Source organism: Rhinoraja longicauda, chromosome 2 (genome assembly GCF_053455715.1).
Source record: "Rhinoraja longicauda isolate Sanriku21f chromosome 2, sRhiLon1.1, whole genome shotgun sequence".
In the NCBI taxonomy this organism is placed as follows: Eukaryota; Metazoa; Chordata; class Chondrichthyes; order Rajiformes; family Arhynchobatidae; genus Rhinoraja; species Rhinoraja longicauda.
The window spans coordinates 35,200,696-35,226,763 of record NC_135954.1 but is presented as its reverse complement, the minus strand read 5'-3'; the positions used below and the strand labels follow the sequence as shown (position 1 = coordinate 35,226,763).

The 26,068-nt window shown below is 41.8% G+C and overlaps 1 protein-coding gene across 1 annotated transcript in view; it reads left to right on the top strand.

Moving 5' to 3' along the window:
• The window catches only part of itga8 (integrin, alpha 8), a 222,036-nt gene that overhangs the window by 2,028 nt on the left and 193,940 nt on the right, over window positions 1–26,068 (top strand). Inside the window, exons 3-6 of the mRNA XM_078417154.1 lie at window positions 5,516–5,616; window positions 6,980–7,103; window positions 14,041–14,102; window positions 15,396–15,441. Of these exons, the coding sequence (XP_078273280.1) occupies window positions 5,516–5,616; window positions 6,980–7,103; window positions 14,041–14,102; window positions 15,396–15,441 (333 nt within the window). The remainder of the gene's footprint in view (window positions 1–5,515; window positions 5,617–6,979; window positions 7,104–14,040; window positions 14,103–15,395; window positions 15,442–26,068) is intronic.

Here is a 26,068-nt window from a genome sequence, read left to right as displayed (position 1 = left end):
GATAGGTGGAGGAGGGATGGCAGATTGCTAAATATCTGATCACTGGGAAACAGAAGAAGCAGGCATGGTACTTAAATTGAATTTAACATCTGTTGACAACTTTTTTATTACGTGCTTGAGTTAATGCTGTACATGGACAGTCAGGCTCTCCTCCTGCTTAACAGTTCATAAGGAAGCTCACGGACGGGGAATGAAACTGGGGAAGGTGAACATGTGGAAAATCAGTTTGGTTCAAAAAGAGAGGGGCTGAGGAATTGTCTGCTTTTTATTAAAGACTGAAAAGCATCATAATTGGAGCTGATTTTTTAACCAGATGGTTCCTTTTATGTTGACATCTGCAAAGTATACGTTGAACAAAGTTGCAGAGATATCTTGGGGGTGTGTACATAGAATTAAATCACGAACAAGGATGTATTCTTGAAAAAGCAATGAGAGAAATCCATATTCTGTCAGCAAAAAAAGTAATGTTTTTGTATTTTAGCATGTAGCATTTAAATCATCTGAAAACATTGGAGCCTAAGAACATAAGGGATAGAAACAGGAACAGGTCATTTGTCCCTTATGCCTTCTCCCTGTTCATTGAGATCATGGCTAAATTTTTATCTTGGTGCCAAGATGGCGGCGCGCACGGACGCAGCGGCTCACAGCTCTCCCTTTCGGTGCGTTTTATGTGTGTTATCTGTGTTATGTCTGTTAGTCAATTTTAGTCATGCAAACCAGGAAAATCAGGCAAATCCTACCTACAACCGAAAGGATCTTCTGATCATAGGATTCCAGTGCAATCGGGACCTTGTGCGCGAATTTCCACACCCGCGAAATATACCGGAAGAGATAGCCAGGACACCGGGCGCTCCGTGGATAGTTGTCGGCGCGAACAGACGTCGCAGGCGGAGGAGAAACAGGAAGCAAAAGCGAGGATGCCGGTCCGGTATACTTGCCAAGCTAAAGAGACAGCCACACAAACCACCGCTACCCAGCATGTTTCTCACCAACGCCAGATCCATCATCAACAAAATGGACGAACTAAAACTACAGATATCAGCAAACAAACTCGTGGAGGACTGTTGCATTCTCTTAGTAACAGAGACATGGCTTCATCCACTTATCCCAGATGGAGCCATTGAGCTAGCCGGGCGTACAGCGTTTCGTTGGGACAGAAACATCGACTCCGGTAAGAGCAAGGGGGGGGGGGGGTTATGCATTTACGTGCACAACAGCTGGTGCACTAACATCCAAATCATAGATAGCCACTGTTCTCCTGATCTGGAGTCCCTAACAGTTAAATGCAGGCCTTTTTACCTTCCTCGCGAATTTACAGGGGTTATAGTAACAGCAGTCTACATCCCACCGAATGCTAACGCTAGCACAGCTTTAGGCTACCTGCTCGGTGCAATAAACTCACAACAGAGCACATATCCAGAAGCAGCCCACATCATAGCCAGGGACTTCAACCATGCAGACCTAAAGTCAGTTCTCCCGAAACTTGAACAACACATAAGATGTGCTACCAGGGGGAAAAACACACTAGACAAGGTTTACTCAAATATTAAGAAGGGTTTCAGGTCAGCACCACTACCACACCTGGGGCAGTCAGATCACCTGTCCATATTCCTAACTCCAGCATACACCCCACTCAGGAGGAAAGCTCCAGTCACCATAAAGACAGTTAAGACATGGCCTGAAGGAGCTTCCTCGCAGCTGCAGGATTGCTTCGAAAGGACCAACTGGGATATTTTTGAGGATCAGGACTTGGAGGAGTACACATCAACTGTATTTTGCTACATCCAAAACTGTGTTGACAATGTCACCGTCGACAAACGCATCCGGTTGTATCCCAATCAAAAACCCTGGATGACAAAGGATGTCAGGTCTCTCCTCAAGGACCGTAACACCGCCTTCAGGTCTAGTGATAGAGCTCTATACAGTGCTGCTAGAACCAACCCGAAGAGAGGCATCAAGGATGCCAAAGCGTCCTACAAAAGGAAGATTGAGGACCACTTTTCCAACAATGACCCACGGCGGGTATGGCAAGGCATCCAGCACATCACCAACTACAAGACCAGCAACCGCACGACTGCCGACGGCGACGCCTCGCTGGCAGAGGAACTTAACTGTTTCTTTGCTCGTTTCGAGGTGAAAGCTACAGTGGCAGACATAACACCCTCTCCAGCACCTGACAGCAACACCTTCACTGTGCAGGAGTATGATGTTAAGCGCGTGCTCAGAGCAGTGAATCCCAGGAAAGCTGCAGGCCCCGATGGTGTGACGGGCAGAGTGCTGAGGGAATGTGCAGACCAATTATCTGAGGTCTTCACAAAAATCTTCAACCTGTCCCTTTTAAAATCCACCATCCCTCCCTGCCTGAAGTCCGCCATAATCATCCCACTGCCGAAAAAGTCTGTCATCAGCGGTCTTAACGACTACCGTCCGGTAGCACTCACACCGGTCATCACAAAGTGCTTTGAGAGACTGGTCCTGCAGCACATCAAAGCCAGCCTCCCACCCACCTTCGACCCACACCAGTTTGCCTACAGAGCAAATAGGTCTACAGGGGATGCCATCGACACTGCTCTTCACACTGCACTGACCCACCTTGAACACCAGGGGAGCTATGTGAGGATGCTCTTCCTCGACTTCAGCTCTGCCTTTAACACGGTCATCCCGAGCAGACTGGTCACCAAACTTTCCGACCTTGGATTTTCCCAAACCATCTGCCAATGGATCAAGGACTTCCTGACCAACCGCCCCCAGACCGTCAAAATAGGCCCTCACCTCTCCTCCACCATTACACTGAGCACCGGCTCACCACAGGGCTGTGTGTTGAGCCCCATCCTTTACTCCCTCTACACTCACGACTGCGCCCCCACCCATCCCACCAACACCATCATCAAGTTCGCGGATGACACGACTGTGGTTGGACTCATCTCGGAAGGAGATGAGACAGCCTATAGGGATGAAATCCAAAGGCTGGCAGCATGGTGTTCAGTGAACAATCTGGTCCTGAACTCCTCCAAAACAAAGGAACTTATAATTGACTTTAGAAAAACCAGTGTAGATTACGACCCACTCTACATCAATGGGGTCTGTGTGGAAAGGGTACCAGCTTTCAGGTTCCTGGGTACGCACATCGCAGAGGATCTTACCTGGTCTACCAACACCATCACCACAGTAAAGAAGGCACAGCAGAGACTCCACTTCCTGAGGATCCTCAGGAAAACCAACCTGCAGGAGAAGCTCATGTTGTCCTTCTATCGCTGCTCCATCGAGAGTGTGCTGGCATACTGTATAACCACATGGTATGCCAGCTGCTCAGAAAAGGACAGGAAGGCCCTTCAGAGGGTCATCACGACGGCCCAGAAGATCATCGGCTGCTCACTGCCCTCCCTGGAGCACCTGTTCAGCCTACGCTGCCTCAGTAGAGCAGGCAAAATAATAAAAGATCCATCCCACCCCGGCCACCGTCTGTTTGTTCATCTGCCCTCTGGTCGACGTTTCAGGTCGATCAAATCCCGAACAAACAGACTTAAGAACAGTTTTTACCCCAGGGCCATACGAGAACTGAACACTACCTTTGCACTAGGCAACACTGTTAAAAAATCTTGTATTTAATATAATTGTATTTAATTGTATTTATGTATTTATTTGTTTTTGCATTTATTGCATATATGTTTGTACGCACCGTCAGGATTGGCTATTTTTTAATTTCGTTGTACTCGTTGCAATGACAATAAATGAATATTATTATAACATATAACATATAACATATAACAACTACAGCATGGAAACAGGCCTGTCCGGCCCTACCAGTCCACGCCGACCATTCTCCCTGACCTAGTCTCATCTACCTGCACTCAGACCATAACCCTCCAATCCCCTCCTATCCATATACGTATCCAATTTACTCTTAAATAATAAAATCGAGCCAGCCTCCACCACTTCCACCGGAAGCCCATTCCATACAGCCACAACCCTCTGAGTAAAGAAGTTCCCCCTCATGTTACCCCTAAACCTTTGTCCCTCAATTCTGAAGCTATGTCCCCTTGTTGGAATCTTCCCCACTCTCAAAGGGAAAAGCCTACCCACGTCAACTCTGTCCGTCCCTCTCAAAAATTTAAAAACCTCTATCAAGTCCCCCCTCAACCTTCTACGCTCCAAAGAATAAAGGCCCAACCTGTTCAACCTCTCTCTGTAGCCTAAGTGCTGAAACCCAGGCAACATTCTAGTAAATCTCCTCTGTACCCTCTCCATTTTGTCGACATCCTTCCTATAATTTGGCGACCAGAACTGCACACCATACTCCAGATTTGGCCTCACCAATGCCCTGTACAATTTCAACATTACATCCCAACTTCTATACTCGATGCTCTGATTTATAAAGGCAAGCATACCAAACGCCTTCTTCACCACCCTATCCACATGAGATTCCACCTTCAGGGAACAATGCACAGTTATTCCCAGATCCCTCTGTTCCACTGCATTCCTCAATTCCCTACCATTTACCCTGTACGTCCTATTTTGATTTGTCCTACCAAAATGCAGCACCTCACACTTATCAGCATTAAACTCCATCTGCCATCTTTCAGCCCACCCTTTCCAAAAGGCCCAAGTCTCTCTGTAGACTTTGAAAATCTACCTCACTATATTATTATTATTATTATTATATCACTGCAGCAACCCAACATCACCATGATTCCATTACCATCTACAAATCTGTCCATCGCGGTCTTGCAAATGCTCAGTAACTGAGCAGGCCGAGCCCAAAGATAGTCACAACGTGCTGGATTAAGGCGGCTTCTCTGGAGAAAAAGGATGGGTTTTGCGTCAGAACCCTTCTTCAGACTCGTCCTGGCTCTTTTGGGTAGTGAATTCCAGGGATCCACTACACTTTCAATAAATGATTCCTTCTCATCTCAGTCTTGGATGCCCAACTACTTATTTTGTGACTCCAGACAAGGCAAACATACACTCCACATTTCCTCCTTAACCTGTCAATCCCGATAAGAATTTTATTTGTTCAATTGAGATCTCAAAGAAATATTTGAAAGTATCATCCCAGCAGTGATACGTGGAAAAATCTATCATTTGTTTATTATAATTTGTAACTAACAAAACAGAGCTTTACATTTTTGATGTTAGCAAAATCTCTCATCGTAAAACTGACACAAAATACAAAATAATGTTCCTTGAGATTGATGATTCTCAATAGTACAGAAGAAATTGTGATTTTAAATGGTGAGATTGATTTAAAAATAGTGACAATGCAATTGTATACTTATGACGGGTGACGGAGAGGGTCTTGGACATGATACATTAGCTCTGTTTCTCTTTCCCCTTGACCTGCTGAGTGTTCTCATCTTGTTCTGTTTTTATACGTAATCAAATAATGTGCAAATTATCTCAGTGAAATAAAATAGTGTGAACGTTATAAATTTATTCTCATCTCAATGTTTTACTGCCTGTAAAAGAAAATCTTAACACACTTGAAGGCAAGCATAACATCTCTTTCAAATGTCAGGTAACAGAATCATCAGGATTAATGGCACAAGGGAACCTCTTGAATTCAAGTCCAATCAATGGTTTGGAGCAACAGTTCGGTCTCATAAAGAACGTGTGGTGGTAAGTCTTTGGAACTCTATGTCACTGCGTCGTGGATTAGTTGGAAGTGTGTTTTGATATTCTGTATTCGGAGTTGGCTATGTTACTGGTTCTTGCTACTGAAATTTGAGAATGGTAAATAAGATTGTATGTTACCTATTTCTTTAGGGTCACATTGTAAAAATGTTGTATGCGGCAGAAAAATGAATCACTGGAGTGTTGTAAAGTTCAGATCTGTTTTCCACCTTCTGGTTACCATTTGTTTTGTTTCATTTTTACAAAAGCAGAAACTATGAACCTCGTATTCATTGGACAGCTTTATGAATTGGCTGAATGAACAAATTAACAATTCTGCAGATGATAAAGCTCATATTCTCAAATAAGCTTCATTATCTACTAGTTGTTGATATTATGTCTGTATCTTCCCCATTATATTTTGTATTTTTTCTTTCAAATATATAAAAATGTAAAATGATATAAAGCTTGTGTAAGGAATATATAACTTACAATAACACATTTGCTGTTGAAGGACTTTGGTGATTTTTTAATTTTGGAAAAATGATTGAGTGAAGGGTCAATGGGGGAAGACAGCAATCTAGGGCCCTTCTACTGCTGGGCATAGTCTGGTGGGGACACCCCTCACACAAGGGAAAGGATATGAGCCCAGGGGGGCCACATGAATGGCAAAGGTGTTTTGAGTACTACTACTGAGTATGACATTAGCAATATTGAATATACAGACAGTATGGATGTCTTATTCACAAAATGCTGGAGTAACTCAGCAGGTCAGGCAGCATCTCAGGAGAGAAGGAATGGGTGACGTTTCGGGTCGAGACCCTTCTTCAGTCTGCCTGACCTGCTGAGTTACTCCAGCATTTTGTGAATAAATACCTTTGATTTGTACCAGCATCTGCAGTTATTTTCTTATACGTATGGATGTCTTAAGAGTTTTTGCATGTTTGTGATTTTGTGTGTATTTTTAATTACGAATAACGTTTATTTTTGAACTAAAAAAGAACTGGGCGAAATCGTAACAATGCAAGCACATTTGGGGTGGAACCTCACAGCACCGGAGATGGGGTTCGGTCTTGACCCCGGTGACTGTCTGCGCGGAGTTTGCATGTTGTCACTGTGACCATGTGAGTTTTCTCCAGCTGCTCCAATTTCCACCCACATTCCAAAGATGTGAAGGTTTGTTAGGTTAATTGGCTTCTGTAAACTGCCCCCCAGTGTGTTTTCATGCTGTATCGCTAAACTAAACTAAACATTATTCAACAACTCATGGTTATATAAACTTGCCAGGTCGAAAAGTAAAAGTGTTGGTGTTTGGTGAAAAACAAAATAATTGCTATTTCGCTTAACTGATTTTTCTTTTCATTTATAGGCTTGTGCCCCAATGTATAATTGGCGTGCCCTTAAATTGATTGAAGAGAAAGATCCAGTGGGCACCTGTTATGTGGCGATTCAAAATTTCAGTGCTTATGCAGAATATTCTCCATGTCGTTCTGGTAGGTCAAGATTAAGCACAGAATAAACACTTGTGTATAATTTTATCTCTTTTAAATATTCACTTTTTCTTCATCTGATGGTTAATTTTACCTACTTTTTATTATGGAGTAAATCTCGGTTGTCTATGTCTAATGATTTAAAAAAATTACTGATGATATTTATTCAAAATATTGACCTGAAATGTAGTGACTTGTGCTGTTGATTCAGATCAGAACTGCCGACATTCAACCACTGAAATGTGTTTTATTTATTCAATCGCGAGAATTGGACATCATTGGCAATCTGGCATTTATTGTTGAGACACAAGAAATTACAGATGCTGAAATCCTGAGCAAAACACAAAGTGCTGGAGTATCTCAGCATCTGTGGAGGGATTGGATAAATGACGTTTCTGATCGGCACACTTCTTCAGACTGAAGTTACTCCAGTACTTTGTGTTTTATGCGGCATTTATTGTTCATCTGTCATTGTCTCGAACTGAAGAGGCCGTTTAGGGTGAACCAAATAGGCTAGGCCAAGTGACTGAGGCCTACACTCGCTAGAGTGACTGAGGGGGAACCTCATTGAAACATACGGAATAGTGAAAGGCTTATATAGAGTGGATGTGGAGAGGATGTTTCCTCTAGCGGGAGGGTCTAGGACAAGAGGTCATAGAATTAAAGGATGTTCCTTTCGGAAGGAGATGAGGAGGAATTTCTTTAGTCAGAAGGTGATGAATCTGTGGAATTCTTTGCCACAGAAGCCTGTGGAGGCCAAGTCATTGGTGTTTTTAATGCAGAGATAGATAGATTCTTGATTAGTACAGGTGTCAGGGGTTATGGGGAGAAGGCAGGAGAATGGGGTTAGGAGGGAGAGATAGATCAGCAGTGATTGAATGGTGAAGACTTGATGGGCTGAATGGCCTAATTCTGTTCCTATCACTTATGACCTTATGGGTGTTGGTGAGGCCACACTTGGAGTGCAATGTTCAGTTTTGGTCAACTTTCTGTAGAAAGATAACATTAAGCTGGAAAAAGTGCAGACTAGATTTAGGAGGACGATGCCAGGATTGAGTTATAGGGAGAAGTTGGACAGAGTAGGACTTTATTCCTTGTAGCATAGAAGATTGAGGGGTGATATTTTAGAGGTGTATAAAATCATAGATAGGATGGATGTACACAGTCTTTTACCCAGGAAAGGGCAATCAAGAACAAGAGGGCACAGGTTAAAGGTGAGAGGGGGAAAACTTAATAGGGACCTGAGCTGCATGCTTTTTACACAAAGGGTGGTGGGCTTATGGAACTAGCTGCCAAATGAACATTAAGGCAGGTAGAATAAGATCAGTTGAGGGATATTTGGCCAGGTACACGGATAAGACAGATTTGGAGGCAAATAGAATCCTGGATGGACACTTGGTTGGCATGGAAGCATTGGACCAAGGGGCTTGTTTCTGTGTTCTATGACTATGTTTAAAATGGTTGGTGTGGAGCGCACATTGGCTACGCTGTGGAAGGATGGCAGATTCCTTTCTCTGTTGGACATTAGTGATCAAAATGGCTTTTTATGAATCCTGGTTATTTCATGCTTACTGTTATGGAAACCAGCAAAGGCTCCATGAAATTCAGAAACCCAACTTTCAGAATCTGTTATTTTATTTCATTACTGGACCAGACATAGAATTTGGCAGTTAAATGAGGTCTTGTTGGGAATTCCCGACAGTTACATGAGGGAGTTGCCTCCTTGGCACAGAATCTGAGACTTCGTTGGGGATTTTAGACAAAAGCTCGAGGAGGTATTTAAAGGCTATTAAAATCAATGACTACTGCCATCAAAGCCCTACCCCCAATTTTGCCCACTGTTAAAGGCTATCAGGGGTGTTTCTGATGTGTGGAGCCCTCACTACAATTTCTGAATCCCGGCCACTGTTGGAGCTTAATGCCCGGCTCCAGGCTACAGAAGATCAGCAAGACTACCCACCATGCATATGGCTGAGCCAAGCATAGTGTGAACAGACAGCAAATAGGACTCCTAGCAAAGGGACTGGTCCACAATAAGAAACAAAGTGCGGAAGTAACTCAGCGGGTCGTGCAACAGTTCGGATCAGGACCCTTATTCAGACTGATTGTAGTAAGGAGGAGAAAAATGGAAGAGAGGTGGAGGGAGCAAGAGGTAGGACAAAGCCTACCAAGTGATAGGTGGATACAGGTGAGGATGTTTGAACAACAGATAGTTGGATAAAGGCCAGAGATGAAAATACAAAATTAACTAATGAGATAAGGAGAGAGGTGTGGTTGGAGGTCAATTACTGACAATTGGAGAATTCAATGTTCATACAGTTTGATTTTATGCTGTTCATTAAATTCAGTAAAATTATGCAATTGTAAACATTTTCAGCTACATTCTTAAGGTTTTCAAAATATTGTCAAAGTGGTGGAATCTAAAGTATTTTTGAAAGAAGTATTTCACCTAATTGTACACGATCACATCTTCTTATTTTGTGCAAAGTTGACGAACATGCCTTTACATTTCCAGGTGGTTCATATAAACACAAAATAAATGCACCAGAGGAACAAATCTGTTTACTAGCACAATTCATGCTATTAAATTATACTGTCATATGCTGGTCAACAGATGGATTTTTTCATTGTAAATTGGTGACAGGAATGTAGTTGCATCCCTTATTACTAACGTTGTATCATTTTTGAAAAGCTGTTCCAAATAAACAAGATTTACTATGCTGTCAGAGACACAAAGTGTGCAAATAAAACCAGCATGTTTCCACAAAGTGATGCAAAAAGCAATGCTGTTTTCTTCACCAGAAAGAGATAATAATTTGTTGGGGTTTGACTCTTATCAATCTTAATCAAGAGGTTCCAATATTTTTCCAGTTTGAAAGTTACTCTGCTCTTTATCTTCACGATGCTCCCTAGATTCACACAATGGTCACACCACAAAGAGCCCATTAGTTCGTCAAAGCCATGGTGTCGATGTGCAAGGTTTCAGATAGAAACATAGAACATAGAAAAATAGGTGCAGGCGTAGGTCATTTGGCCCTTCGAGCCAGCACAGCCATTCAATATGATTATGGCTGATCATCTAAAATCAGTACCCCATTCCTGCCTTTTCCCCATATCCCTTGATTCCTTTAACCCTAAGAGCTAAATCTAGCTCTCTCTTGAAAACATCCAGTGAATTGGCCTCCACTGCCTTCTGTGGCAGGGAATTCCACAGATTCACAACTCTCTGGGTGAAAAAGTATTTCCTCATCTCAATCCTAAGTGGCCTACCCCTTATTCTTAAACTGTGACCCCTGGTTCTGGACTCCCCCAACATTGGGAACATTTTTCCTGCATCTAGCCTGTCCAATCCTTTAAGAATTTTCTATAGCTTTGTTGCCATGTCATCTCCCTAGGGTCCTGCAAATTCCTTCTTCCGAATACTTAACTATCTTCCGTTTCAATGTCACAATTGAGTTTGACTCCTCTATTCTTCCTCCATCTCCCAACCAAAGACATTTCTTACCATTTGCTGGATAATTGAGTTTTTCCTCATTTCTCTTTAGGTTGTTTTGCCAGTCACTTCATTCTGTGTCCTCTTGTTCTTTACTCTTATGCCATTGGGAATAATGTCTTTCGACTTACTTTTCCTATACTCGTGATGTTTTAAAATACCTCTGTCAGATCCTCTCACAACCCTCTCTCCTCAGCACCCGACAAATTCTTTCTTCCAAATACTTATCTCTAGCCACATATTAATCTACAACATTTTATTTCTTAAAGTTTACTTTGGTTTAGTTTGGAGATACAGTGTGGAAACAGACCCTTCAGCCCACCGATGCCGCGCCAACCAGCGATCCCCTAGCACTATCCTACCCACGAGGGACGATTTTCCAATTTTTACAGAAGGAAAATTAACTTACAATCATGTATGATTGTATACATGATTGTTTTTGGAGTGTGGGAGGAAACTTGCGCAGCTGGGGAAAACCTACATGGTCACGGGGAAAATGTGCAAACTCCATACAGACAGCACCCATAGTCAGGATGGAACCCGGGTCTCTGGTGCTGTAAGGCAGCAACTCTATCGCTGCTCCACTGTGCCAACCAAGATGTATGGTAACTCAGAGATTATTTCCTGTGCAGTCCTGCTTTTTAAACTCTTTCCTGCTCCCTTAACCAACTCCTGCAGGACCCCACTGTTGTTTCTACATATGTCATTGGTACTCACATGTACCTGAAAATCTGGCTCACTTCCCTGTCTTGCAGAACAACCTACACCTTCTCCAAGTTGTCCTTTACCTGGAACCAGATGGGAGTTATGGACATAGGTTGTAGTGCAGACACACTGGTCCTTTCCTCAGAACCTTGGAATCTCTGAGAATCTTAGCTGAAATATGTCAGCACTTGTTTGATGAAGGGAAGCATGTTAATTGTTAAATCAAAGCTAAGATTTAAATCCTTAGTCACTGCTACTTGGGGATCCAACACTTTGTTGCGTACAATTATTAATGATTTTGATTATATAGACCATGAAGTTGATTAATATAGGGGAATTATAGACCAGTTAGCCTGATAGACCAGTTAGCCTGATATCAGTGGTGGGGAAGATGCTGGAGTCAATTATTAAAGAAGTAATAACGGCGCATTTGTATAGCAGTAAAAGGATTGGTCCAAGCCAGCATGCATGTATGAAGGGGAAATGGGGGTAGGGAATTGACATGGATAGAGAATTGGTTGGCAGACAGGAAGCAAAGAGTAGGAATAAATGGGTCCTTTTCAGAATGGCAGGCAGTGGCGAGTGGAGTGCCGCAAGGCTCGTTGCTGGGGCCGCAATTATTTACAATATATATTAATGATTTGGATGATGGAATTAGAAGTGACACTAACAAGTTTGCAAATAACACCAAGCTGGGTGGCTGTGTGAACTGCGAAGAGAATGCTAGGAGGTTGCAGGATGACTTGGACAGGTTGAGTGAGTGGGCAGATGCATGGCAGACGCAGTGTAATGTGGATAAATGTGAGGTGATCCAAGGAGACAGATTATTATCTCAATGATGTCAGAATAGGTAAAGGGGAAGTGCAATGAGACCTGGGTGTCCTTGTATACCAGTCACTGAAAGTAAGTGTGCAGGTACAGCAGGCCTTCTTAATGAGAGGATTTGAGTATAGGAGTAAATAGGTCCTTCTGCAGTTGAATAGGGCCCTGGTGAGACCACATCTGCAGTATTGTGTGCAGTTTTGGTCTCCTAATTTGATGAAGGACGTCCTTGCTATTGAGGCAGTGCAGTTCATGAGGTTAATCCCCGGAATGGCCGGACTGTCATATGAGGAAAGATTGGAAAGACTGGGCTTGTATTCACTGGAGTTTAGGATGAGAGGGGATCTTGTCGAGACGTATAAAATGACGAAAGGACTGGACAAACTAGATGCAGGAAAAATGTTCCCAAAGTTGGGAGTCCAGAACCAGGGGCCACAGTCTAAGAATAAAGGGGTGGCCATTTAAAACTGAGGTGAGAAAAAACTTTTTCACCCAGAGAGTTGTGAATTTGTGGAATTATCAGCCACAGAAGGCTGTGGAGGCCAATTCGCTGGAAAAATTTAAAAGAGAGTTAGATAGAGTTCTAGGGACTAGTGGAATCAAGGGATATGGGAAGGTAGGTACAGGTTACTGATTGTGGATGATCAGCGATGATCACAATGAATGGCAGTGCTGGCTCGAAGGGCCAAATGGCCTCCTCCTGCACCTATTTTCTATGTTTCTATTATGAATCCAACTAGATAAAGATTTGAAGCTATTTCCAGGTAATTCTGGTCAGATGCCACTTGACCCATTGAGTTCCTCCTGCACGTGATCTTTGGCTCAAGATTCCAGCATCTGGATTTTCTTGTGTCTCCATTTGTAGTTAGTGTCTGCTTAGAGATATTTTTTTTAGCATTTTAAGTATAAAGGAGTCTCTACACCATGAATATAACACAAAGCTCTGAAGAACTCAGCATGCCAGGCAGCATCTCTGGAGCATGTGGACTGCCAATGTTTTGGATCAGGACTCTTTTTCAGACTGTTTGTAAGGAGGATTGAGAAAGCTGGAAAGGAGTTGGGGGCAGGACAAAATCTGGTAAATGATGGGTTATGACCCTCTCTTGCACCTCCTTCTCTGTGATTAGTAGAAACATAGAAAATAGGTGCAGAAGTAGCCCATTCGGCCCTTTGAGCCAACACTGCCATTCAATATGATCATGGCTGATCGTCCAAAATCAGTACCCCATTCCTGCTTTTTCTCTCCATATCCCTTAATTCCATTAGCCCTCTCCTGTTATCCACCCATCACTCACCAGAGTTTGGCCAACCCTCTTCTTTCCCCACTTTCTCCCCACACTACAATCCATCTGAAGAATGATGCTGACCCAAAAAGTCACCTGTCCATATCCTCCAGCAATGTTGCCTGACCCACTAAGTTACTCCAGCACTCTGTATTCTACATAGGATTTTAGAACCTGCAATTCCTTATGTCTCTATTCTACACCACAAACTTGTATTAAAATTAATACAGGATACACTTCATCATTTGGACATGAAAAGAACAACACTTAATTGATATTAAAGTGACAGTACACTGTAGATTATGTCATTTTCAAGCCCCAAGAATGAGTGGCTGAGTAGTTGGAACTAACGCCGACTGACTCTCATGAAACATTTTACAGCCATTGATGGAAAACTGTGCCGGAGATGAGAGTTCAGTCTTAAAGTATGCAAAATATATTGTTCCATCCTCTCAGCTGAATCACATGGTAGAATGTTTGAGCCAAACGCTAGTAAAAATAGAATTTATAATGGCTTGCTTATATCCTTTTTTAAAAAAAAGATCTCTTTCAAAGCTGTTAATGTCAGTTTGTTTGAGCAAAAGGTTAAAAGAATTTGCGATTTATGAAAGTAATGTGTGTTTTGTGCTCTTTGTAGATCAGCCAGATCCTGAGGGTCAAGGATTTTGTCAAGCAGGATTTAGTCTTGAATTTACCCAGGTAATCATGAAATTTATTTTATTTATATTGTACTTTACTATTTTTAAAAAAACTCAATTGATTTTATAAATGATATACCATCTGTCCATGGAGATAGAAGAAAAGGGACTCCAAGCACATAACTCATGAATTCCTGGTTTTGAGCAACATAAAGTGAAACATGGCAGTGTCTATGCTGGGAGGGGGATGATGTAATTTTAATACTTTCTGTCCAGTTTGAGTAGCACATTAGTAAAACAGTAACTATGCTTGGACATGAAACAGAGTTTGGCAGTGGATCTTAAGTACAGAAAGGAAGTATTATACAAGAAGGCAGCATTCCATAAATATTGTTGAAAGCATAATTTATTAATACCATTACACCACTTCAGAAATGTAGCGTAGTGTTTTAAGTAAATAGCATTTGATTAGAATAAGGGTCATAACATCACCTCTATAGATTCATTGCTGAGTAAACCCAATTTGCTTAAATTTGATGCCTTTTAGTGTAGCAATGCTGTTTTTACATTATACTTGAACATACGTTGAAAAGTATGTAAACGTTTCTGGCAGGCATTTAAAAATGAAAAAAAAAATATGGTAATCTGCAGTCTTCAAAACAACTTGTGCCAAATTTTCAATGAGGGGGGAAAAAATTTGAAGCGAGAGGCAACTTTAATTTCAGTACTGAAGTTCTACAGAGAACGAGTGTCTAGAATGAAGAGCTGTTTCTGTACTTTGGACATAAATATCTTAAACCGAGGATAACACAACAATTTATGAGATTGGTGGAGGTGCACCTGCCCACAGAGAATGAAGTGAGTAGAAAGAAAGTGAAATCACATGTTGTACATTTTCAGTCTCCATGAAACATGAAAATGTAAAATGTTGTAGCCAGTGGCATTTCCAGGCAGCTGAATAAAATTAAAAAAACACTCACTAACTCTGATACCCTGATCTTTTGGACTCAGTTAATTCACAGATTTTTTGCATCCTTTATGTACAGTCTGTCATGTATCATTTGCAGCATGCTGCCAATACAAACAGAGAGAAAAAAAACCATAATGCATAAACATTAAAAATGTGTAAATGCTTTCCTCACCCTGATGTGTCTGTAACATTTTTGATAACTCTGTAAATGATTATGTTCCTATTCATTTTTTTGTTGTTTATATTACATGCACACATGGTATTTCTCACTGAAACCACCAAGTAACCTTTCTGTAAAATGTTGCAATTATATAGAGAGTACCATTACATTAGTTACATGTTATGCTTCCAATGTCACTTTGTGTCATTTCTGATTTTGTTTAGGATGGGAACCTGGTGCTGGGTGGACCGGGCAGTTTTTACTGGCAAGGTAAATCATTAACTTTTTTTCCCCATCAGGGGAAGGAACACATTTGTGCATCAGAGTGCAATTGTAGAATCGCAGAGCTATCATGAGTTCAACACAGTTGTCAGTGTTCCAGATTTTATAGTTCTTAAAGGGCAATGTGATCGTTTATTGATGATATTTTGCTTAAAGTATTTTCTTTTAACTTTACACATGATGTCAGAACTAATAGCTTCTATGGTTCCTTTAATGTAGCAAAAGTTAATAGCAAAATTGATGGTAATAATCTGAAGTTAGGTTGGCCCTGCAACTAAGTTAATGGTGCCTCTTAATCATTGCTTATTATCATATCATATCATATATATACAGCCGGAAACAGGCCTTTTCGGCCCTCCAAGTCCGTGCCGCCCAGCGATCCCCGTACATTAACACTATCCTACACCCACTAGGGACAATTTTTACATTTACCCAGCCAATTAACCTACATACCTGCACGTCTTTGGAGTGTGGGAGGAAACCGAAGATCTCGGAGAAAACCCACGCAGGTCACGGGGAGAACGTACAAACTCCTTACAGTGCAGCACCCGTAGTCAGGATCGAACCTGAGTCTCCGGCGCTGCATTCGCTGTAAAGCAGCAACTCTGGGCGAGCAGTAGTTTTATAGTGAAGATAAACACAAAGTGCTGGAGTAACTCAGCAGGATAGGCAGCATCTCTGGAGAAAAATAATAGGTAATGTTTTGTGTTGAGGGTCAGGGAGGGAGCTAGAGATATGGGAAGGAATAGAATCAGGTTCAAAATATCTCATTCCAAAGAGACCTAAACTGAACTAGATCTCAGAAAAGCAAGAATGTGTGTATGATCATGGCCATATGCTTAAATTATTATTTTTTGGTAGAATGTTACTGGAATGGAAATGGTACTACCAAAATAGTTTTGATTTTGGATACATGTCTGGATGTATGATTCTGGTATGTGATTGGATAATTGGGGGCGATGTTAGGTCTCAGTTCTGCCATGTGATTAATTTCAGGATCTGGAATCTTGTAGGGACTTGACAGAATGCAATTTAAAATGCAATTCACACAGATGCAACATTTGTTTACTGCAGGTGAAGCTGTGACACTTCCTTACATTAGATAAAATATATGCAGATAGCAATGATTCTCATATTGTAATAACGAGGCACACAAGTGGAAAACTATTGCTCACCCAGTGGTAATAAGCAAGGATGGAAGAGCAAATGACTAGAAAAGGCAAGAAGCCACTGTGGTTAGTTTTTAATAATAATAATAATAATAATAATAATAATAATAATACATTACATTTGTATAGCGCTTTTCTGGAAACTCAAAGACGCTTTACAGGGTAAATAAAACATAAAAATAAATAAATAAACGAACAGAAAAGGAAGAATAAGGTGAAGCGACGGTCAGTGGTTGAAGGCAGTGTTGAACAGGTGAGACTTCAGTGATGTTTTGAATGTGGTGAGTGAGGAGGAGTCTCTGATGGTTTGAGGTAGTGAGTTCCAGAGGGTGGGAGCAGCGATGGAGAAAGCCCTGTCCCCCCAGGATCTGAGTTTGGTCCGGATGGGGGGGGGGGACAGGAGGTTAGCAGCAGCAGAGCGGAGGGTGCGGGTGGGAGTGTGTCTGTGGAGGAGGTCAGTCAAGTAGGATGGGGCCAGGTTATGGAGGGCTTTGTAGGTCATGAAGAGGATTTTGTACTGGATTCTCTGGGGGATGGGGAGCCAGTGGAGCTTGTAAAGGATGGGGGTGATATGGTCACGGGTCGGGGAGTGGGTGAGTAGACGGGCAGCGGAGTTCTGGATGTATTGGAGTTTATTGATGATTTTTGAGGGTGAACCATAGAGGAGGCTGTTACAGTAGTCCAGACGTTCCTTAAAGAACCAATGGCAAAGTCCTCTTTTCAAGTCAATCTGTGTCCCACCTGCTCACTGGGGCACTGCGGCATGGAGACCAGAGACTGGCTGGAGGTCAGGTGCTGGCACATTTGATCTCCTGGTCCACCAGTGGACCCACTAACCAGTAATCTGTTGTTAGCTGACCCCAGTCTATTTGAGCCTTTCTAAAAAGTTAAGTGGAAGTAAGTGGCTTGTTATTAACTTAATATTAATCACCAGAGGCACAACTGGCACAGCCAAATAAATAGTTTGGCCTCGTGAGCTGAATTTGAATTGACAGGTACTATCGGATTTAACACCCAGCCTTTTCCAAATGACAATTGATTGGCTGATCGAAATGTATGTACAGGAGAGAATTCCCACTTGATGTCATCAGGGATTCCAAATTGGAAGCCCCAGGAGTAATCCCAGTGGATAGATACAAACTTAGTGGGGCAAAGGAGGTGAGTAAAAGTGTAAGGAAATAGGTAATTCACCAAAACCCAGCTATTGCTATTGTCAAGATTAATTTCACTCCCTTGGAATCTAATATTGGATTTTTTTTTTAAAGGAATATATTTTAATGACAATAAAAGGTTGTACTTTAGTTGAAATTTGTACTTCAAATAGTGAAGGGCAGAGCTTTAAGATGAGAGGGGCAAAGTTTAAAGGTAATGTGCAGAGCAAATATTTCTACGTTGAGGGTGGTGACTGCCTGGAAGATGCTGCTGGGGGTGGTGGTTGAAGTAGTTACGATAGTGGCATTTGAAAGACTTTTGGATAGTCTATGGAATGCAGGGAATGGAGGGATATGGATTATATACAGTTAAATAAGAGAAGGTTATGGCATCATGTTTGGCACAGACATGGTGGACCGAAGGGCCTGTTCTTGCGCTGTACTGTTCCATGTTCTAAGTTTAAAACAATTGTAATTCGAACTAATGGTTAATGGGAGTGTAGGAAAAGCTGGGAACAGATACATTCATAGCTCATTGCGAGAGATTTCATTTAATCCAGTGCATTTACTTGCATTCCTGGGTCAGCAAGCTTTAAGAGTGTTTACTTTTGAAACTCCCGTCTGACGCGTTGTCTGAAGTGGAACTGATGTCTTGGATCCATGGTATTTAATTTGGACCTCTCTTCTCAAATATACAATGTACTCTAAATAACAAATAATTTCCACCACAGTTTACTTCACTTGGGCCAGTTTAAACAAGTAAAGTTTCCATGTAAACCAAGATTTTCAGGCTTAGCCTATTAAATACAATCTGTATGCTTTCTATATAATTTCAATTCATTTTTGTCCTTCATTTGAAACCAATCCAAACAAATAACTGATTATTTATCATGTTTACTAAATCTCCTTTGTGTGAAGATGGAAATCACATAGAATTTACTGTTTAAGGTCAGACAGAATCCTGAGATGACAGAGTTGCTGTCTACTCAGTGGAGATCTCCTTATTAGTGCATTTTCAGCATTGTTATTGTTGTCCCTTCCTCTGTTTCCCTAACACCCCCAGCATCCGTCCCCACCCCAACCTCTGCTGCTCCATTCACCCAAACATGGCTGTTGCCCGCTCAGAAAGCATCAACCGTTCGTGTCTGAGTTCAGACAGTGAGCTGTTTTATCCGGAGGATGTAAATGAGCTGCTCTCAGTTTTCCACATGTGCAAAAAAAATTTCAGTCAGAGTCGCTGAATAACAATCATGGAAGGTAATTGTGATTGATAGTCTTCCCCCAGGAGTGTTCCTCCTGACTCCCGGTTCAATTCAACGGTTGCTTCCGGCTGTCGCTTGCCTTCCCCAGCCAATCACTGCCCTCTCCCAGCATGGCTGCCATCCTCCCCGTCATTTACCAAGTGTCTACCTGTCCCTATCCTGGTTTGGTCATCTTCTTCCCCATTATTCATTTCCCATTCCAGCTGATATCCTGCTGTCTTCAAACTTTTTTTTCCTCTTTACTCCTGACTAGACACCAAGCTGACAAAAAATAAATGATTTTTGTTTTTGAATGGATCTAGACATGCAATATTTCACACATTCCAATAACTGTGATTTTCTGTTTATGACTTAGACTCATAGAGTGATACAGTGTGGAAATAGGCTCTTCAGTTCAACTTGTCCAGCCAACATGTCCCAGCTACACTAGTCCCACCTGCCAGCATTTGGTTCATATCCCTCCAAACCTCTCCTATCCATGTACCTGTGTAACTGCTTCTTAAATGTTGGGATAGTCCCAGCCTCAACTACCTCCTCTGGCAGCTTGTTCCATACACCCACCACTCTTTGTGTAAAATGGTTACCCCTCAGATTCCTATTAAATCTTTTCCCCTTCACCTTAAAACTATATCCTCTGGTCCTCGATTCACCTCCTCTGGGTGAGAGACTCTGTACATCTGCCCAGTCTATTCCTCTCATGATCTTATAAACCTCTATAAGATCACCCCTCATCCTCCCATGCTCCAAGAAATAGAGTCCCAGCCTACTCAACCTCGCCCTATAGCTCAAACCCTCCAGTCCTGGCAACATCCTCGTAAAATACAGTCTTGAATTTTATGAATGCAACTTATGAATTAAGATGTTAATACACTGCTGAAAACTGGAACAGTTTTTGCGTTGTTGGGAAATTACATACAGATGGGTTTCAATGGACTTCAATGGATAATGAGGATGGAGAATTTCCTTCAGAACTCTCCTGAGGTTTATTATTGTCACGTGTATTGAGGCACAGTGGAAAGCTTTTTTTTTTTGTTGCATGCTATCCAATCAATCAGATAGTGCTATACATGAATACAATCAAGCCAAACACCAGCACAAAAAGGTAGAGCGAAGAGAAAAATATCAAGTATGGAATATATCGTTTCTCAGCATTATCAGAGATTCATACGACAGGCCCTTTGGCCCACCATGTTCAAGCTGACCATTGAGTACTTTTCTGAACTATATTTCACATTTACAACAACTATAACACATTTACTACAACTGAGTCCATACCTACCATGCCTTGACTCATCCAGATGCCTCGTAACTGTTGAGAGAGTGCCTGCACCATCACTCTCTCAGGCAGTGTGTTCCAGATTCCTGCAAACCTTGTGTATTGAAAAATTCCTCCTCCCATACCTTCTTACCTCTCACTTTAAACGTATATCCTCTAGGCTTAAACACCCCTGGTTAGAGATAGTGTTTTCTATTATTTGTCCCATCTATGCGTTTCATAATTTTATATTACCTTTACCAGCAGTACCACACCTGCAACAACTGCCCCTGTCTTAGCTTCCTCTTTTCCAAAGACATCAAAGCCGGCATATCCAGTCTCTCTTCATGGCTGTAACGTTCCATCCCAGGCAACATCCTGCTTTGCCCCCTCTAGTACAGCCAAGCCATGGAAAGCATTTTATCAGGATGCATCACAGCATGGTTTGGGAATAGCTCCATCCAAGACTGCAAGAAATTGCAGAGAATTGTGAACACAGCCCAGACCTCCCTTCCATTGACTCCATCTATACCTCACACTGCCTCGGCAAGGCCAGCAGCATAATCAAGGACGAGTCGCACCCTGGCCACTTCTTCTTCTCTGTTCTTCCATTGGGCAAAGGTATAGAAGTGTGAAAAGGCACACCTCCGATTCAGGGACTGTTTCTTCCCAGTTGTTATCGGGCAATTGAACCATTCTACCAACAATTAGAGGGCAGTCCCGAGCTATTATCTACCTCATTGGAGAACCTCAGACTATCTTTGATCAGACTTTACTAGCTTTATCTTGCACTAAACGTTATTCCCTTTATTATGTATCTGTACACTGTGAATGGCTCAATTGTAAGCATGTATTTTCTTTCTGCTGACTTGTTAGCATGCAACAGAAGTTTTTCACTGTACCTCGGTACACGTGACAATAAACTAAACTCAAACTCTAGTTCGTCCTATGTTGTGACAACCAGAACTTCACACAATATCTGCAACTAACAGAGTAAATGTAGAAACTCTGGAGAAATGGAGTTCATGTTCTTCTCTGCTTCCCACATTGTTCTGCATATATTATAGACAATAGACAATAGACAATAGGTGCAGGAGGAGGCCATTCGGCCCTTCGAGCCAGCACCGCCATTCAATGTGATCATGGCTGATCATTCTCAATCAGTACCCCGTTCCTGCCTTCTCCCCGTACCCCCTGACTCCGCTATTCTTAAGAGCTCTATCCAGCTCTCTCTTGAATGCATTCAGAGAATTGGCCTCCACTGCCTTCTGAGGCAGAGAATTCCACAGATTCACAACTCTCTGACTGAAAAAGTTTTTCCTCATCTCAGTTCTAAATGGCCGATCCCTTATTCTTAAACTGTGGCCCCTTGTTCTGGACTCCCCCAACATTGGGAACATGTTTCCTGCCTCTAACGTGTCCAACCCCTTAATAATCTTATACGTTTCGATAAGATCTCCTCTCATCCTTCTAAATTCCAGTGTATACAAGCCTAGTCGCTCCTGTCTATGGTAGACAGACTTTGAATAAATTTTGTTCCCCTGATCTGTTGTGCTTATGTTACATTGAGCAGAACAGGAACAGGCTCTTTGGTCCAAAATGTCCGTGCCGAACATGATGCCATGTTAAACTAATCTCCTCTGTCTGCACATGATCCATATCCCTCCATTCCCTGCATGTTCCTGTTTAAAAGCCTCTGAGGTACCATTTTCATATCAACTTTCACCACCACACCTTACAGTGCATTCCATGCACCCACCACTCTCTAGAAAAAACCTTCTCCGCACATCTCCACTGAACGCGCCTCCTCTTACCATAAAGCTTACCATCTAGTCTGACATTTTCACTCTGGGGGAAAAAGGTTCAGGATATTCTACCCTCTCAACGTCTTTTATGGTTTTATAAACATCTATCACCCCTCAGCCTTCAATGCTCTGGAGAAAGCAGTCCAAGTTTATCCCTCTCCATATAGCCTATATCTTCTAATCTAGGCAGCATTCAGGTAAACCTCTTCTGCACCCTCTCCAAAGCCTCCACATCCTTCTTGTAATTGGAAGGCCAGAAATGCATATTATTGACCTGAACTGCACACAATCAACCAAAACGTCACACTGTCCACCAGAACTTCACACAAATATAATATTCAACATTTAGCGTTCAGTTAAACTTTGAAAGCTGGTTATGTTGCATTATTAATCCATCCATGAAACTGTTGAATCACAGACACTTTTAAAACAGCCTAGAATATTGAAGTTGCTCAAAAACAGCCCCCCTTCAATTTAAAGCAAATTGAAGCTGTTTTAACCCCAGTAATCTTAACCAATGGAGATTGTTTTCAAATGTTTCGTTTGTACTATGCAGAGATAAACTTTTACTTTCTAAAGAAGGAATTCTGTAATTTAGTGCAATCCGTAACTCCAATTTGTGGTTAATATCTTGCAATTATTATTTTACTATTAAAATAAGTTTGTGGTTCGACAAATAGTCCAAGGTTAGGCCAGATGTTAAGTATTTTGTGCAATTCTGGTCACTATTACAGGAAGGATGTGGAGGCTTTGGAGAGAAGTCTCAAGAAATTTACCAGAATTTTGTTGGGATTAGAGGGTATTAGCTATCAGGAGAGGTTGGACAAACTTGGAATGTTTTCTCTGGAGTGATGGAGATTGAGGAGAAACCTGATAGAAGTTTGTGAAAATATGGGAGGCATCGGTTGATAAGACAGTCAGAATCTTTTCCCCAGGGTGGAAATGTCAAAGACTAGAGGCGGAACTGAAAGACCAGTGAGGGAAGGTTTAAAGGAAAAAAAGAGAGAAAATGCTGGAGTAACTCAGTGGGTAAGACCGTATCTCTGGAGGACATGGATAGGTGATGTTTCAGGTCTGGATCTTTCTTCAGACTGATTGTAGTAGGGGGGAGAAGGATGGTAGAGAGGTGGGGGCAGGACAAAGCCTGGCAAGTGGGAGGAGTGTGCAAGCTAGGAGGGTCAGTTGATTGGCAGATGGCTGGACAAAACCAGAGATGAAAAGACAAAAGGCTGTATGATAAGGAAATAAGAGGGGAGAGAAGAGGGGTGAAATATGAAGCCAGAGGAAGGAATATAGGTGGAAGGGGACGGAGGGGTGGATGGGGGGTTGGGGAAAAGTGGTTGGGATTGTGGGAGTAATCGGTGAACATCTGGGTGTGGCACAGGGAAGAGGGAGGGGGAGTGTTTGGTCAATGTGCCCTCTTCTCTGGGCTAGCCAACAAACATCCCCTCCTTTTTCCCCTTTGCCCAACCATCTGCCAATCAAAGCCTGTATCCACCAATCACTTACCAGGCTATGTCCTACCCATCTGGCAGCTTTCTCCCCCTTGCCACAGTCAGTCTGAAGAAGTTGCCCCGACCCAAAGCTTCTCCTATCCATGTCTTTCAGAAATGCTGTCTGACCCAGTGGCTCCAGCACTTTGTGTCTTATTTGGTAAACTAGTGTCTGCAGTTCCTTGTTTCTATGAAAGTTGTGTACAGATGTTTTCACAGAGAACGATAAGTAATTAGAATTAGCTGCCAGTGGTGGTGATGGAAACAGATACGACAGTGGTGTTTAAGAGTTTTTAAGTTAAAAAAAAAAAAACCTGTTTAAAAAAAACCTAATTCTTGTCATTTTGATCGATGTAAAATCATTGACTGCTCATTTTGCACCAAAGTACATTTAGATTATCAGTATACTGTAGATACTGAATAAACATCATCCTGACTTATTTGATAAATATTTGGGAAAAAATAGGATTAATTGCCCATTCAGGTTAAAGTGATATATCTATAAATCACTTCTTTGATTTGCCTTGTTTCTGGAAGCTAAACAATCATGATGCCATCCAGAAGGTTGAAAATATATGGCAGAAGAATTTTAATGGGATCTCGAATATTCGAATACCAACGAATGCCCAATGAATTAATTGGCACCTCACCTAAATAATTTAGCTTTCCTTCCAAATGAAAAGGGTCCCAGCAGCAGGCTGCTTCCTGCCTGCCTCAGGCCTCTTCAGTAGGATCTCCTCGTTAGGCTCTTTTGGAGGAGATTTTGGCTCCGGCCTGCAGTGAACAGCTGAGCTCATTTGTGGGCAAAATCAGTTGACGTAGGTGGTCTTTATATCACACCATCCATCAGATTTTGTAAAAGGTCGATTTTAATTAATTTGAATTGTTTCTGTTCAAAATAATTGTGAGCGGCCTTCACTTACAGTGCCCTCCATAATGTTTTGGACAAACATTTGGGACAAAAGACCAATCATTTGTTTATTTGCCTCTGTACTCCACAATTTGAGATTTGTAATAGAAAAAAATCACATGTGGTTAAAGTACACATTGTCAGATTTTATTAAATGATATATTTATACATTTTGGTTTCACCATGTAGACATTACAGCAGTGTTTATTCATTGTCCCCCCATTTCAGGGCACCATAATGTTTGAGACACATGGCTTCACAGGTGTTTGTAATTGCTCAGGTGTGTTTAAATGCCTCCTTAATGCGGGTATAAGAGAGCTCTCAGCACCTAGTCATTCCATCACCTTTGGAAACTTTTATTGCTGTTTATCAACATGAGGACCAAAATTGTGCCAATGAAAGTCAAAGAAGCCATTATGAGACTGAGAAACAAGAACAAAATTGTTAGAGACATCAGCCAACCCTTAGGCTTACCAAAATCAACTGTTTGGAACATCATTAAGAAGAAAGATGAAAGAAAGCACTTGTGAGCTTACTAATCACAAAGGAACTGGCATGCCAAGGAAGAACTCCACAGCTGATGACAGAAGAATTCTCTCTATAATAAAGAAAAATCCCCAGGAGTTGGATGTGGATTTGTCAATGGCCACTGTCCGCAGAAGACTTCATGAACAGAAATACAGAGGCTACACTGCAATTTGCAAACCACTGGTTAGCCGCAAAAATAGGACGGCCAGGTTACAGTTTTCCAAGAAGTACTTAAAAGAGCAACCATGGTTCTGGAAAAAGGTCTTGTGGACAGTTGAGACGAAGATTAACTTGTATCAGAGTGATGGCAAGAGCAAAGTATGGAGGAGAGAAGGAACTGCCCAAGATCCAAAGCATACCACCTCATCTGTGAAACACGGTGGTGGGGGTGTTATGGCCTGCGTGTTGAAGATACTGGTTCACTTATTTTCATTGATGATACAATTGCTGATGGTCGTAGCATAATGAATTCTGAAGTGTATAGACACATCAAGTTCAATCAAATGCCTCAAAACTCACTGGGCGGCGGTTCATACTACAGCAAGACAATGCTCCCAAACACACTGCTAAAGCAACAAAGGAGTTTTTCAAAGCTAAAAAAATGTTCAATTCTTGAGTGGCCAATTCAATCACCCGATCTGAACCCAATTGAGCGTGCCTTTTATATGCTGAATAGAAAACTGAAGGGGACTAGCCCCCAAAACAAGCATAGGCTGAAGATGGCTGCAAAAATGACAGAGCATCACCAGAGAAGACACCCAGCAACTGGTGAGGGCCATGAATCGCAGACTTCAAGCAGTCATTGCATGCAAAGGATATGCAACAAAATACTAAACATGACTACATTCATTCACATGACATTACTGTGTCCCAAACATTATGGTGCCCTGAAATGGGGGGACTATGAATAAACACTGCTGTAATTTCTACATGGTGAAACCAAAATGTGTAAATATATCATTTAATAAAATCTGACAATGTGTACTTTAACCACTTGATTTTTTCTATTACAAATCTCAAATTGTGGAGTACAGAGGCAAAT